Source organism: the organism of the source record quoted next, unplaced genomic scaffold, assembly GCF_019419815.1.
Source record: "Pyrus x bretschneideri cultivar Hongxiangsu unplaced genomic scaffold, Pyrus_bretschneideri_v1 Contig30, whole genome shotgun sequence".
Lineage (NCBI taxonomy): Eukaryota > Viridiplantae > Streptophyta > Magnoliopsida > Rosales > Rosaceae > Pyrus > Pyrus x bretschneideri.
The window spans coordinates 4,835,281-4,852,011 of NW_025999613.1; the positions used below are offsets into that span (position 1 = coordinate 4,835,281).

General features: G+C 39.7%; 1 protein-coding gene across 1 annotated transcript in view; it reads right to left on the reverse strand.

The window, feature by feature from the left end:
• Positions 1 to 3,883: 3,883 nt before the first annotated feature.
• Positions 3,884 to 16,731, reverse strand: part of LOC125479942 — a gene marked incomplete at its 3' end in the record, with an annotated part of 42,353 nt that continues 29,505 nt past the window's right edge. The window contains exons 5-6 of the mRNA XM_048590107.1: positions 5,258 to 5,521; positions 3,884 to 5,164 (exon numbers count right to left, since the gene is read on the reverse strand). Of these exons, the coding sequence (XP_048446064.1) occupies positions 3,884 to 5,164; positions 5,258 to 5,521 (1,545 nt within the window). The remainder of the gene's footprint in view (positions 5,165 to 5,257; positions 5,522 to 16,731) is intronic.

Genomic DNA, 16,731 nt, shown 5'->3' on the forward strand with positions numbered 1-16,731 from the left:
TTTGGCTATGGTGGCAACTACACAACTTCATCTTGATATATGTTATGCAAATCAATAACATGCTTTGAATGAAATGGGCATGAGTTCTAGCATTTGGAACTATATGATGAAACGCCTTCTAAGTAGTAACCAAGCAAAGAATAATGAGATCATGCAACGACTTTAGAAAACAAGAAATCACAGATTATACTCTCCAAAGAACGTTATAGGCTTAAGTCTCTCAGGGTTGTAGCGTTTGTTAGAGTTCCTTCCTTCAAGCATGTTACAAAAACGAATTTTTTCTTTTATGATTGCATGTGAAGTCATACATTATAACCATAATCAAGCATATACCAAGAGTAAATCAAACTTTTCTCCATGTTTATAACTCTTTTCAACAGTCATGCAATTAGAAACCAAATCCTTATTATTGTGTTGGAAGGTGACCTACGACACAAAAACGACTCAAAACACTCTTTTTAGGCTTTTCAAAACATGTTTTTCAAATTTTTATGTGATTTTCAAAATTTTAAGTCAAAACACACTAAACACACTTAAAAACAGCAAGAAACAACATTTGAGGTTTATGGTGGATAAAACCCTACGAATTTGCATCAAAACACTTTAATAACTCCCCCACACTTAAATCAAACATTGTCCTCAATGTTAAAAACCACACTAAACACAAACAAACATATAAACAGCAATTAAACATACTAAACATGGCTGAATGTATCTAACAAAGAGAAGAGTTTAGAAATGCAAATCTGGTTGTGGAGTGTTCGTTCCATCTTCTCCTTGATCATTGCAGTGAGGCTTGGATCTTTGTGATTCCACAGGCTTACTCTTGAACTGCGCTGCTCCCATCGTTGATTTTCCTTTGTGCTACTCTTGAACTGGGCAGCAGGCTTCCTTTCGTCTCCCCCGAAGGTCTGAGCTTCCTCCTCTTATCTGTTTCTTTGTTCAATCTCTCCAATTCGTATTGAAGAGGGTTAGAGGATAGCTTAGCAAAGCTAGGTAAGCAACCAGGGAATAGAGTCCAGATAGACTCCAAGTGCCGGCTGATTGCTTATTTCACTTTGCCATGCAAGTAATATCAAGGACAAAGGAAAAGACAGGGAAAAAGCATGATATGAGATACCTTTGCTTTTGCCCTTGATGATATGAGATACCTTTGCTTTTGAAGAAGCGGTGAATGAATCAGCACATGTATGTGTTGTGCTGCTTCCTCCTGGATCATCTGTACTCCAGGCATCTGGTATCATCTTTGGGAAAGAAGAGAGAATGGAGTATCTCGAAAGGCTTTGCTGGGAGTGCACCCTCAGAGGTGAGAAAGAGTTGGGCATTTTCTTCAGTTCTGTCTTGCCAAAAAAAAATGAAGGTCGACATATATAGGGAATTCAATAGCAAGTGGTGATACTGTGCTTTTACCGTTGTCGACAAACATTTTGATCCCGCAATTCCGGCTTTTTGGAATAGTGACGACTCCTCGATCTTTGAAGACGTCTCTTCGATAAGGCTGCACGCGCTTTCTGAAAAGCAGAGAAAGCGTCGCCGAACTTTGCGCCTGTCGGCTAAAGACGTGTAGCTGCGATGATGGCCTCCACGTGTTGAACGCGTTTTCTGAAAAGCTGAGGGAGCGTCGCCGAACTTTGCACCTCAAATTCCGGCTTTTTGAATCGGTGGACGCGTTGCCTTGGCCTTTTATAGAGCTATCGATCACCGCCAACTTACACACTCTGAAGATTTCCCATTCTGAAAAAAAAAATTGGTTCCGGCCTTTCGAAAATTTACTCCGTCCACCCCTTCTTTTTGAACACTTTTGAAAAATGGCAAACCCATCGAACCTTAGCTTAGAATTGAGTCTCCGCAGTGATTCGGGCGTGCCGCAACAAGATAACGTATGGCGCCCTTCTTTCTTATCTTCTGACGGTCCTCTTACAGTTGAAGACTCCGTGATGCAGGACGCCACAACAGCTACGATAGTAGCTCGGAACCTCCTCACTCCCAGAGATAGTCAGCTGCTTTCAGGACGGTCCGATCAGTTGGCCGTTCAAGAGTCCCTGGCTCTCAGCGTGCAGTGCGCAGGCTCTGTGTCCAACATGGGCCAACGCCTCCTTGCTCGCTCCCGTCAGGTTGAATCTTTGATGGCGGAGGTTGAGATCCTGAAACAAGAGATCAAACAACTTAAGTATGAGAATAGAACTTTGCATGTGCTTGCTAATAACTATTCGTCGGGCATGAAGAGGAAGCTTGATGAGATGCTGGAATCTCAAGGTCGGATGCAAAGTGACCGTCAACGGCTTGCGTCTTTCTTCCAGGGGCACCTCTTTCCTGGGTCATCCAGCGTTTCGCCAAGTATTGGGGCCTGGAATGCTCTATATCCTATGCCTCCCGCTCCTATGCCTTCTGCTCCGATGCCTCTTGCTCCGATGCCTCCTGCTTCGATGCCTTCCGCTTCTAGAGTTTTGCCTCGTGGCGGGTCTTCACGCAAACAAAAACAAAAACAACCTTTGTGAAGCTCCATTTGTTAGATACATTTGTAATTTCTCGAAAATTAATGAAAAAGCTTTGTTTTATTCACTGTATTGGGTTGCCTCCCAAGTAGCGCTTTCTTTTACGTCTTGCAGCCGGACGGTACCTCCATTTAAGCTTGACTAGGTTCCACGGCATGGAGGGGTACCTCCTCCACGACATGCTCCTCAAACATCTCGTAATAGGGCTTCAATCGATGCCCATTCACTTTGAATTCTTGCTGCGTCCTTGAACTTTTGATTTGCACTGCACCATGAGAGAAAACATTAGTGACAATAAAAGGGCCAACCCACTTTGAACGTAACTTACCGGGGAATAATCGAAGACGAGAGTTGAATAACAACACTTTCTGCCCAATTGAGAAGGTTTTGCCTCTAATCATCTTGTCATGAACGGCCTTGGTCTTCTCCTTGTAAATCCGGGCATTCTCATACGCTTCATGCCTAATCTCTTCAAGCTCGCTCAATTGTAGCTTCCTATGGTTTCCAGCCGCGTCCACATCCATATTGAAGGTCTTGACCGCCCAATGTGCCTTGTGCTCAAGCTCTACGGGTAGATGGCACGGCTTGCCATAGACTAGCCGAAATGGGGACATTCCAATGGGCGTTTTGTACGCCGTTCGATAGGCCCATAGTGCATCCTCCAAGCGCAAGCTCCAATCTTTTCTATTCGGTCCAACGGTCTTTTCCAGGATTTGCTTGATTTCTCGATTTGAAACTTCGGCTTGGCCACTGGTTTGGGGGTGATAAGGTGTGGAAACCTTATGCATCACGTTGTACTTCTTGAGCAATGCTATAATGGTGCGGTTGCAAAAATGAGTCCCACCATCGCTTATGAGCACTCGAGGCATCCCAAATCTAGAGAAAATGTTAGATTTCACAAAGTCTGCAACAACTCTAGAATCGTTAGTTCGGGTGGCTTTAGCTTCCACCCACTTTGACACATAATCAACGGCAAGTAAAATGTACGTAAAACCAAAAGATATAGGGAATGGACCCATAAAATCAATACCCCAAACATCAAAGATTTCAACAACAAGGATTGGGGTTTGCGGCATTTGGTCTCTTTGGCCTATACTTCCGGTCTTTTGACATCTATCACATGTTAAGCAAAAAGCCCTAGCATCTCTAAACAATGTAGGCCAATAAAAACCACTCTCAAGAACCTTAAACGCGGTGCGTTGTGTGCCAAAGTGTCCACCACATGCATATGTATGGCAAAAACTCAAAATGGAATTAAATTCAGATTCATGAACACAACGACGCACAATCTGATCAGGGCATATTTTCCACAAATAAGGGTCATCCCAAACATAAAAACGTGCATCCTTTTTTAATTTATCACGTTGAGCCTTGCTTAAGGTGTTAGGAACTTGCTTAGACACCAGAAAATTAACCAAATCAGCATACCAAGGCTCACTTACCTGGATAGACATTAATTGCTCATCGGGAAAGGTTTCAGAAATTGGCGCTACTTCCTCATGTACCATTCGACTTAGGTGGTCAGCCACCACATTCTCCACGCCTTTCTTATCCCGAATCTCAATGTCAAACTCTTGTAGAAGCAACATCCATCGAATCAATCTAGGCTTGGCCTCCTTTTTCGTGAGCAAATATTTGAGAGCTGCATGATCAGTAAAAATAACAACTTTAGTACCAAGTAAGTAAGATCGGAACTTATCTAATGCAAAAACCACAGCAAGTAATTCTTTCTCAGTGGTTGAATAATTTAATTGAGCATCATTTAGTGTCCTAGAAGCATAATAGATGGCGTGGGATTGCTTATTCTTCCTTTGACCCAAAACAGCCCCTATTGCATAATCGGATGCATCACACATGAGCTCGAAAGGCAACGTCCAATCAGGTGGAAGGATGATAGGTGCCGTGGTAAGCTTGTTCTTGAGAAGCTTGAATGCCTTCTCACACTCCTCGTTGAACTCAAACGTCACTTCTTTCTGCAGGAGACGGCATAAGGGTTGTGCAATCTTGGAGAAATCTTTGATAAATCGCCTATAGAATCCTGCATGGCCAAGGAAAGAACGAACCTCTCTAACAGAAGTAGGAGAGGGTAAGTAACGTACAAGATCTATTTTAGACTTATCAACTTCAATTCCTTTTTCAGAGATGATATGACCCAAAACTATGCCTTGTTTAACCATAAAATGACATTTTTCCCAATTTAAAACAAGGTTAGTTTCCACGCATCTTTTCAGGATTAAAGTAAGATTATGCAAGCAATCATCAAATGAGTCCCCGAAGACACTAAAATCATCCATAAATACTTCAATTATCTTTTCAACATAATCTGAGAATATACTTATCATGCATCGTTGAAAAGTGGCTGGTGCATTGCATAAACCAAATGGCATACGACGATATGCAAAAGTACCAAATGGACAAGTAAAGGTAGTTTTTTCTTGATCATTTGGCGCTATGACAATTTGATTATATCCCGAATAACCATCAAGAAAGCAATAAAAAGAATGACCGGCTAACCTTTCAAGCATTTGATCAATGAATGGCAAAGGGAAGTGATCTTTCCTTGTTGCAGTATTTAGCTTCCTGTAATCAATACAGACACGCCAACCTGTTTGGATACGGGTTGGCACAAGCTCTTGTTCTTCATTCTTCACCACCGTGACTCCGGACTTCTTCGGAACAACCTGCACAGGTGACACCCAACGACTATCAGAAATAGGATATATAACACCACAATCAAGCAATTTTATAACCTCCTGTTTTACTACTTCCAACATGGGTGGATTAAGGCGACGTTGAGCTTCACGAGATGGCTTGGCTCCCTCCTCCAAAAGGATGCGATGCATGCACGTGGTGGGACTAATGCCTTTGATATCCGCCAAGGTCCATCCAATGGCAGATTTGTGCTCCTTTAACACCCTTATCAACTTGTCTTCTTCTTGGGCCGTGAGTGATGAGGAGACAATGACGGGCAATGTCTCGTTGTCTCCCAGAAAGACGTACTTTAAATGATCGGGCACTGGTTTAAGCTCAAGTACGGGTGCCTGAATCGCTGAGGGTAACAACTTATTAGTGAGAACTGAAATTGAAATTGGGTTAGAAGGCTTACCATGGTGTTGAGGTTGTGACTCAAGGGCAGCCACTATCTCGGCCTCCTCCACACTTCTAGGTACGGCAAAACCAGATTTTTGCCCAATTCCTTGTGCAAGTGTTGTTTCAAGTGTATCCCTCTCCAAAGAATCGAGAAAATCCTGCGCCAAATCATCAATTATATCAATAGAAAAGCATGAATGGTCCTCAATAGGGTATTTCATGGAATCAGAAAGATTAAAATTAACAACTTCCCCATCGAATTCCATGGACAAAGTTCCACTATACACATCAATCTTCGTCCGGGCCGTCTTCATGAATGGCCTTCCAAGTAGAATGGGCAGTGAAGGAGCATGGTCCGATTCATCCATTTCGAGGACATAGAAATCCGCCGGGAAGATCAAATGATTAACCTGCACAAGAACATCTTCCACAACTCCCTTTGGATAGGCGTTAGATCTATCGGCCAATTGTATTATTACCCCATCATTTTTCAATGCTCCTAAGTTCATAGATGCATAAATGGAATATGGCATAACATTTATAGAAGCACCTAAATCAAGCATGGCAGATTCAAATCTAGTATTCCCAATGACACAAGGAATGGTAAAGCTACCTGGATCTTTGCATTTGGGAGGTAGTTTGCGTTGCAAGATGGCGGACACATTCTCACCTACCTTTACCACTTCTTTAGTCGACATCCTCTTCCTAGTGGTACATAACTCCTTCAAGAACTTAGCATACCTCGGAACTTGCTTGATTGCATCTAACAAAGGTATGTTAACTTGCACTTTCCGAAATGTTTCAAGGATGTCCTTTTCGGCTTCTTCTTTCTTCATTTGCCTGAACCTACTAGGAAAAGGAACATTTGAAGGGAAAACATTAGTAGGAACTGAATTTAACACATTTTTACCTTTATTGGCCGAATTGGGCAGATTTGGGACCATAGGGACTTGCGGCAAAGGTGGAATCACCTTTGCCGTGGGCAACCTTGTTTCTTCCTCTTCCATTTGCAAAATTTCATCCTCGTTATGACCTGTTTTTGATGTAGGACCTGCCCCAACTTCCTTACCACTTCTTAGGGTGATTGATTTGGCTGATTCGAAACCTCCCTTCGGATTTGGAATGGTGGAACTAGGGAGTTGTCCGGGATCTCGAAACTTCCCTACAAACTCGGCAATCTGCCCAATTTGTTTCTCAAGTTGATCCACCCTCTTATCTTGGTTTTGCATAGCCTTCGCTTGATCTTCCTGCCCATTAGACAACTTAGTTAGTATCTTAAGAAGTGCATCATTGTCAAGAGACGTACCTGAGGCACTTGGGCCGGATTGGGCTTGATTTTGGGGTGGGTCGTAGGTTTTGGGAAAGAACCCCGGTGGTTGTTGCCTAAAGCCTCCTTGGTTCTGAGGTTGCTGGGAATCCCTCCACTTGAAATTTGGGTGGTCTCGCCATCCTGGATTATATGTGTTGGAGTATGGATTATGTCTTGACTGATTTTGGCTTTGAAACCCAATGGCATTCGCACTCTCCAATCCGCCATTCTCAATAAGTTGAGGACACGTGTCTGTAGGGTGTCCTTGCATGGAGCATACGCCACAAGAAGCTATGGGTTTGACTTTTGGACCTTCCACCACCTGAGAAATCAATGTAGTAAGGTTAGTCATTTGATTTTGAAGTTCGGTTATGGCACTTACCTCATTGACTTGGTGTTGCCGTGGGGGGTCTCTTTGTCCAACACCTTCGTATTGTTGTGCATTATGTGCTCGGTTGGCAATTAAAACTTTTGCAGCCCCCGGGGTTTTATCCACCAACGCACCTCCCGCCGAGGCATCAAGCATTTGGCGTTCCATGGGGAGGAGTCCTTCGTAGAAGTATTGAATGAGCAGCTCCTCCTTCATTTGATGCTGTGGACAAGAAGCAACAAGTGATTTAAAACGTTCATAATAAGAAGGAAACGATTCACCTTGATTTTGTTGGATACCACTAATCCGTTTCCTCAAGAGAATGATTCTTGAAGTTGGGAAAAACTTCTCCAAAAAAGCTCTTTTCATACTATCCCAAGATGTAACCGTTCCGGGTGCTAATTCGAAAAGCCAATCCTTTGCTTTTTCCAAAAGTGAGAATGGAAAAGCTTTCATCATCAGAATGTTCCCGTCAACATTTATGGGTGTCATGCTCGAACAAACAACCTCGAACTCTTTGAGATGCTTGTTGGGATCTTCCATGGAAAGCCCATGGTATTTCGGAATGTGGTGTAACAAACTTGACTTCAACTCGAATTCATCGGTCTTGCCTTGGGCGGCCGCGGGGTATTGAATGCATAATGGTGCGGCATTGGCCAATCCAGAAGCGGAAAGCTCCTTGATTGTTCGGTTTTCTGCTGCCATGTCTTCTTCACCCACTGTTATCTTGGGTTCTTCTTCAGATTCAGAAACGGACTCGGAGCTTTCGCTTAATTCGCTAGGTTCTGAGTTCTTTCTCTTTCGTCTTAATTCTCGCTCGAAATCGGCGTTAAAGCTTGAGATATGTTCACGAATCGGATAAGAACTCCGAGTCATAAACTAGTACCTAAAACAAGAAACAAAACAAGATTAAAAATCTGAAATAAAATAAAAACAAAAGGAAATGAAACAATCCAAGAGATTAGCAAAATTGCTAATCCCCGGCAACGGCGCCAAAATTTGATGCGAGAATTATATGCACACAAATTAAACCCTCTTTTTGTCAATTGTAGTGAAGTGTATAAGTAGGGATCGTTCTGGACCGGGGATTAGGAGGGATTGTTAATCACTTGGATTTGACTTAAAAACGTAAAAACACAATATAAAACAATATTTAATGCTCAAAGAATGCAAAACTAAAAATAAGAAAGATTAAGACTAAAATTTAAACAAAATAAGGGGGGATTGGATTTGGACGAATTTACTAAAATAAATACTTAGACACAAAACAAATTGTGAATATGGATTTGACGGAAATGAATGGATGGGAAGCTAGATAAGGGGTTCTTCTCCACATATGTTATACTTGCATACAAGATTGATTCTCAGTTGGTCTTTCGATAAATTATGATACTCAACACTCCGGATTAATTAGATCCGCTTAAATTAACCGTCAAGTTTTCCTTAAGTTAATGAATTGGATGGGTTTGCGCAACGCAATTCACAACATTCTCCAAAAGTCCTTTACGTGAATAGCACAATAAAGATACAATCAAAGATCATTAAGCATTATGAAAACTATAAGTGTTGACGAGGCATTCGTTACTATGATGAGCATGAAACTCGTGCCAAGAATATGTTTAACACGATTGTTTATAAGCAACCTCCACTACTTGTGAATATAAGTTCATAACGATTAGGTGAAATTCACTTATATTCTAGCGTCATATTTATGCATGAAAATTAAGCGCGCATTCTTAATAAACATTCATAAATAAGCTATCAATCAAACGGTTAAACAAATTGAATCCACAACTTATGAAATTCCAACGAAAGTTAATCAATTCATATTGCAAATATAAACATAGTTTCGAATCACCCCCTACCTAAAGGGGGTTTAGTTCCTCATAACCTTGAAATCAAAGAAACACCTAAACATTCCAACAACTCAAAGCTTGAATTGTATGAACGTTTAAGCACTCTTCTCTTCCATACATACAACACAAAGAGAATTAAAATGAAACTTTGAAATCAAAGAAACACCTAAACATTCCAACAACTCAAAGCTTGAATTGTATGAACGTTTAGGCACTCTTCTCTTCCTCGTTGTTGTAGCACAAGGTTTAAGGGATGTTGTTGGTGTATTGAATGGATTGGGGAATTTATGGAAATGGAAGAAATGGAGGAGAAATGGAAGGGAAAGCTTGCGGCCAAAGGGAGAGGAATGGATGATTTTGAAGAGTGTTGTGTTGTGAGTGAAAATGAGGAATGCCTTGAATGATGAGAATGCAAGGTATTTATAGGAGTAGTGGAGGGAACATATGGCTGCAATGCATGTGATAAAAGACTAGGAAAGTGGGTGGAAAGCTGAAATTTTCACAAGGGGGCCAAAGGGATCCCACGGCAAAGGAAAGAATTTGATGCATGTGGGCTGATTTGTTTGTTGAAGAAACATGTGTTTGGGAAGCTTTCTTGCTCATTTTCTGGATGCAATGATGAAAAGTTTAATAAATAATGCATGTAGGTGGCTGAAATGATGAAGAATGAGTGGTGGAAATGCAAGGGAAAGCTAGAAATACATGTGAAGATGTTGGAATTTCACAAGGTGAAGTGCACGGCAATGATGCTTGTTTGTTGATGAAAATGTGTTGGTTGCATGTTTGTGGATGAATGGGGTGTAAAGGTGGCTGCAAGGTTGAATGATTAAATGTGCATGTGGGTTGAAATGCAAGGTGAATGAATAATGAATGCATGTGTTGATGAAATTACATTTGGAAAGCTGAAATGTGGAGGGGATGCACGGCATGGATGTTTTGGTGTGTGAATGGTTATTGTTTTGCATGTGAAGTGTGTTGTGAATGTATGTGGGTTAAATGATTAAAGGGGGTGGAAGATGGATGAATGATGGATGAATGGAATGAAATGTGTATGCACGGTTTTGGTATGGAGAAAGGGGTGAATGTGCATGTGGGAGATGGAATGGAATGTATGTGAATTATGTTGGGAAAGCTATGAATGTGCATGGCACAAAGGTGTGGATGATTTATGAATGCATGTGGGTGAATGATTTGTGGTGCAATGATGAAGAGTGAATAAAGAATGCATGTAGGGTTAGCTAGGAAAGTGGGAATGTGGTTGAATGATTAAAGGGACATGCATGTGGCTTGTTTGATTGCTTGGTGAGATGATGCATGCTTGTAGTTTAGGGTGTTGAATATGGATTTGCATGGCATTTGAATTGATTGTGGGCTTTTGGAATTGGAAGGAAATGCATGGCAAAGGGCTTGGTTTAAGAGAGAATGGGCTAGGCCCTTTGTTTTATGTCCAAAATGAATACAAGGCCTTCAAATTCGTCCAACATTTTGGCTCCAATCATATGCCATCCATTCCAAGCCCAATTTTGCTCCAAAATGCTCCAAAATGCATCTTTTTTCTTCCTTAAGCCCTTAGAACCTGAAAACACACAAAAGAAGCATAAAGGACTAAAATAACTAGAGAAACATAACGTAAATGCACGAGAACAAGCCGTTTAAGTCGCATGAATATGCTCCTATCAACACCCCAGATTAACCGTGACATCATTAATTAACCCTCAGATTTCCCTTAAGTTATTAGATTGGATGACATCATACGACAACCCAAAGCATTCTTCAAAAGTCCCCTACATGACATCATAATAGAGATACAATCAAAGATCATTACGTTCAATGGAAATCATAAGTATTGACAAAGCACTTGTAACTATGACATCATGATACGCATGCTAGGAATTTACTTAACATGATTGTGAAAACAACCTTAACTACTTGTGAATATAAGGTTGAAACGATTATGTGAAACTCCCTTATATTCTAGCACCAAATTCAAGCATGCAAATTAAGTAGGCCTCCCTAATCAACATACAAGAATAAGTTATCCATCAAACGGTTAAGTAAATTGCATTCACAATTTATGAAATCACAACTGGAATTGATCAACTCATATTATAAACGTAATCATGTCTTTAAAGCATCCCTAGGCTAAAACGAGTTTAGCCTCTCATGTTCATAACAAAACAAAGGAAATTAGAATTAAAAATTGAAAACAAAAGATAGATTACACCTAGAAGCGTTCCAACACTCCGACTCGAATGCATAAACGTCCAAGGCTTCGTCTTCCTTCTCCTCTTCCTTGCTAAGTCACGGGACAAGGTCTAGGGTGGTTTTATGGATGATTTTCTGGGTTTTAGATGGGTTTATGGTGGTATGGTGGTGCGGCAAGGGTTGATGGTGGTGTAGGGAGGTTTGAATGAAGGATTGAAAGTCAAGGGATGGTGGAAATTTGGATCGAAAGCTGCGGCAAGGCTGGATGTGTTTGTGAATGAAGGCAGGTTGTGTGAAAGGGGGATTAGCTCTAATAAGGGTGCGGCATAGGGGTATTTATAAGGAAGAAAGAACCCTAAGGCTTTATTACTTAGTTTAGGAAAGGAATTAACTCTAAATCTTTCAAGAATAGGAAACACAAAATCAGAAATTGAAAGGAAAAAGAAGGTGACTTGCGGCAAAGGTTTGTAAGAAAGGGAATGTCATTTATTTTCTGAAATTAGGCAAGGACTTAGGAATATAAAAGGGTATGTGAGTTATGGCTGAGTTTGGTATGAAAAAGGAAGGTGTTTAAGTGGTTAGAATAGGGAACAAGGCCCTTCCTTGCATGGCAAAGAAAAGGAACACAAAGGGAATACACGGCAAGGACTTTGATGATGCAAGAAGCATTGTTTTGTGACTTAGAATAGGTAGGAGCCTTTGATATTGCTGAAACATGGAGTCTTTAAGGATTAGGAAAGGTTGAACCAAAATAGGAAACCTTGGCTTAACTTTCCTACTTCACGTAGGAAACCTTCTTTGACTAGGATTCCTCATTTGATTAGGAATCCTCTTGTGATTAGGAATCCTCTTGTGATTCCTCATTTGACTAGGATTCCTCATTGGATAAGGTTCCTGATGCGTGAATTATACGCACACAAATTAACCCTCTTGTTGTCAAATTGTAGTAAGGATGCAAGTAGGGATCGTTCTAGACCGGGGATTAGGAGGGCTTGCTAAAACCTCTAAATTGACTCAAAAACATAAAAACAAAGTTAAAAACGTTCACAAAGACTCAAAGGACTCAAAACAGGTTCAAAAGACTCAAAACTGCCTAAAAACACTAACTAGGCAGTTTCTGACCTTAAACACAAATTTGGACGAATTTAAGATTAAAGGTTGATTCAAAACACTTTAAAACACAAATTAAGACACTTTAACACTAAACTAGACTCAAAGAATGCAAAACTAAAAGTTAAAACACTTAAACAACCCTAAAACCCAAAACAGCAACTAGAAGACTCAAAACTGCCTAAAAACCACTTTCTGGGCAGTTTTGAGCACCTACACTAATTTGGACGAAATTGGATGAAAACTTGAATCAAAATATTTAGAAACACAAATCAAAACACTTTCTAACTAATCTAAGACTTCAAATTAAAGGGGGATTTGTTTTGGAGGAAAATTGAAATAACGAAACAAGTTAATAAACTAGACAGAATGTAAATATGAAATTGATGAAATGGAATGAATGGATGCTAGCCAAGGGGTTCATCTCCACACATGTTACACTTGCATAATAAAAAGATTTCCAATTGCATTTCAATAAATTATGAAACTCATCACCCCGGGTTAATTAGGTCCGCTTAAATTAACCTTCAAATCTTCCTAACGTTATTGAATTGGATGATTGCATACGACAACCCAAAACATTTCCCACAAGTCCCCTACATGATTGCATAATAGAGATACAAGCAAGAATCATTACGCTCTATGAAAATTATAAGTGTTGACGAGGCATTCGTTACTATGATTGCATGAAACTTATGCCAAGAATTCGTTTAACGCGATTGTTTATAAGCAACCTCCACTACTTGTGAATATAAGTTCGTAACTATTAGGTGAAACTCACTTATATTCTAGCGTCATATTCATGCATGAAAATTAAGCGTGCACTCTCAATAAACATACATAAATAAGTTATCAATCAAACAGTTAAACAAATTGAATCCACGACTTATGAAATGCAATTAGAAGTAATCAAATCAAAACGCAAGCATAAACATATATTTCGAATCCCCCCCTAGCCAAGGGGGGGTTTAGTTCCTCATGATACAAAACAAAGAGAATCAAAGAAACACCTAAACATTCCAACAACTCAAACTTGAATTGTATGAACGTTTAGGCCCTCTTCTCTTCCATTCCTCATTCGTACAAAACAAAGAGTATTGAAATTAAACATTGAAATCAAAGAAACACCTAAACATTCCAACAACTCAAACTTGAATTGTATGAACGTTTAGGCCCTCTTATCTTCCTCTTCGTCGTAGCACAAGGTCTAAGGATAGTTTGATGGTGTGAATGGTTTGGGGAGTGGTGAAAATGGAAGATGATTTTTGGATTGTAAGGGAGAGCACGGCAAGGTGTTGTGGTTTGATGTCTACATTCTGAAAATGGAAGAGTTTGTGACTGAAATGTGTATGAATGAGAATGAGTGGGAATGAATGCTTATTTATAGGCGAAATGGGGGGGAACATGACAGCTAGGAGGGAATGTGGCTGCATGTTTGAATGATTAAAGGATGCATGTAGGTTGGAAATGCATGTGCAAGCATGTGTTGGCTGATTTAAAGAATGTGAATGCAATCTGAAATGCATGTGAATAAAGGGAGTGCATGTTTGAATGATTAAAGGGACATGTGAGGGTGCAATGATGAAGGAATAATCTGAAAATGCAAGGTGAAATGAAGTGGAATGACAATGGCATGTGGAATGGTTATAGGAAAGGTTTAAATGTCCTAGAACTAAAGGGAACAAGGTTCCAACACTTTGGTCTTCAATTAGGTCTTCAATTTCGTCCAACACTTTGGCTCCAAGCATAAGCTATCCATCCTTAGCCCAAAAGTGCTCCAAAAGTCTCCAAAATGCATCTTTTTGCTCCTTTAGCCCTTTGGACCTACAAACACACGAAAATAGCTTAAAGTACTAAAATAACTAAAGAAACATAACGTAAATGCACGAGAACAAGCCATTTAAGTCGCATGAATATGCTCCTATCAAATACCCCCACACTTATCTTTTGCTAGTCCTCGAGCAAAACAAAACAAAAACAAATAAACAAAACGACACTAAACACGTAAAACACAACCTAAACCTTCCAACAACCGTCTTAGGGATTTCCAATGCACATGACATGTTAAAAATCATCATTCTCACAGATTTTAGTCATCTTCACACTTAAGTACATTCTTAATCATAGTCACCACATACTATTTCACAATTAAGCATTTAAAACCATGTTTTGAATGTAGTAACATGCCTTAGAGAATTTGCTCAATTCCTTACAAGATATGCACTCGATTTTCACTCAGATTTTCTAACTACACACCCTAATCTAGTCATATGTGAGAAGATTAATGAAAACGAACACTCACATATATATATCACAAAGAGAGCAATTTCCGGAGTTAATAAGCATGTTTAGATATGATCTCATGAATGGAATGCTACTACTTAGATGCGAGAATCAGTGACACCATATGCTCATACCAAATTCAAACTCCACAAATTGAAACACATAACACTCAAGATAGAAGTTAAGGGTTGTAATGGGGCTTAGGGTGTTGGTTAACAAGGAAAGGATAGGGAAAACAAACGTTCTTCAAGCAATAGTAAGCAAAGCAATGAAATTGAGACTTAGAATTCACTTAGATTGCAGAAATTAACTTTAAAACACAAGGGAAAGATTTAGACAACTCCTTAGGGCCGAATTCATTGTTTTGGACCCTTACTTCAACAAACATTACTTTGGAACTCTTTTTCTCAACTTTTCAACTTTTTCTTCATTCATTTTTTTTTTTCTTTTTCCACGAATTTTTTTTTTTTTTTTTTTTTTTTTTTTTCGTGCCTATAGCACATAATTCCTCATGAAAAACACTTCCCCCACACTTGTTTTCTGCCAACATAAATCAAAAGGACTTCAATTTGAATCATGCTTTGCTATGCTTCAAGAACAAGGGTATGGATAGTCCTAATCTAGGCTAGGTGAGGAAAACATGAGTTAACAAATAATGACGGCTAACAAGGCTCAATGGGGTTAAAAACCTACAAAACATAATGACACAGGGCACACGGCTTTTTGGCTAAGGTGGTGGTCACTACACAACTTCATCTTGAATGTGTGTTATGCAAATCAATAACATGCTTTGAATGAAATGGATATAAGTTCTAGCATTTAGTTCTATCATGATACAATTGCATTCTAAGTAGCAACCAAGCAAGGAATAATGAGATCATGCAACAACTTTAGAAAACAAAGAATCACAGAAAATAACTCTCCAAAGAACATTTAGGCTCAAGTCTCACAAGGTTGTAGCGTTTGTTTGAGTTCCTTCCTTCAAGCATGTTACAAAAACAATTTTTTTTTTCTTTTATGATTGCATGTGAAGTCATACATTATAACCATAACCAAGCATATACCAAGAGTAAATCAAACTTTTCTCTATGTTCATAACTCTTTTTAACAGTCATGCAATTACAAACCAAATCCTTATCATTGTGTTGGAAGGTACCCTAAGACACAAACACACAAAAACGACTCAAAACACTCTTTTTAGGCTTTTCAAAACATGTTTTTCAAATTTTTATGTGATTTTCGGAGTTATAAAAACAAAACATATTAAAACACTCTAAAACATCTTAAAAACACCTTAAAACAGCAAGGAACAACATTTGAAGTTATGGGTGATAAAATCCCACGAATTTGCATCAAATATACTTAGTTACCCCCCCCACACTTAAATCAAACATTGTCCTCAATGTTTTAAGCATAGATTCACACAAAACATAAGTAAACGTACAAAAAGCAACTAAACATACTAAACATGGCAGAATGTAGTTAACAAAGAGAAGAGTTTAGAGACGCAAATCTGGTTATAGAGTGTAAATTCCATCTTCTCCTTGGTAATTGCATTGAGGCTTGGATTTTTGTGATTCCACAGGCTTACTCTTGAACTGCGCTGCTCCCATCGTTGATTTTCCTTTGTGCTACTCTTGAACTGGGCAGCAGGCTTCCTTTGGTCTCCCCCGAAGGTCTGAGCTTCCTCCTTTTATCTGTTTCTTTGTTCAATCTCTCCAATTCGTATTGAAGAGGGTTAAAGGATAGCTCAGCATATGCAGTTATTGCTTGTCTCCACATGCTTCAATGTGTCATTTTCACTTGCCTTACTTGCTCCCCTTTGCAGAAGTGGTCCCTTCTCTGGAAGTGTATCAACCGTTGAAGATGACTACTCGAGAGCAACGCTAGGTAAGCAATCAGGAAAGGGATTCTCGGCTGTCGGAAGACTGACTCCAAGTGCCGGCTGATTGCTTCTTTTACTTTGCTATGCGAGTAATAACAAAGACAAAGGAAAAGACAGGGAAAGAGCAT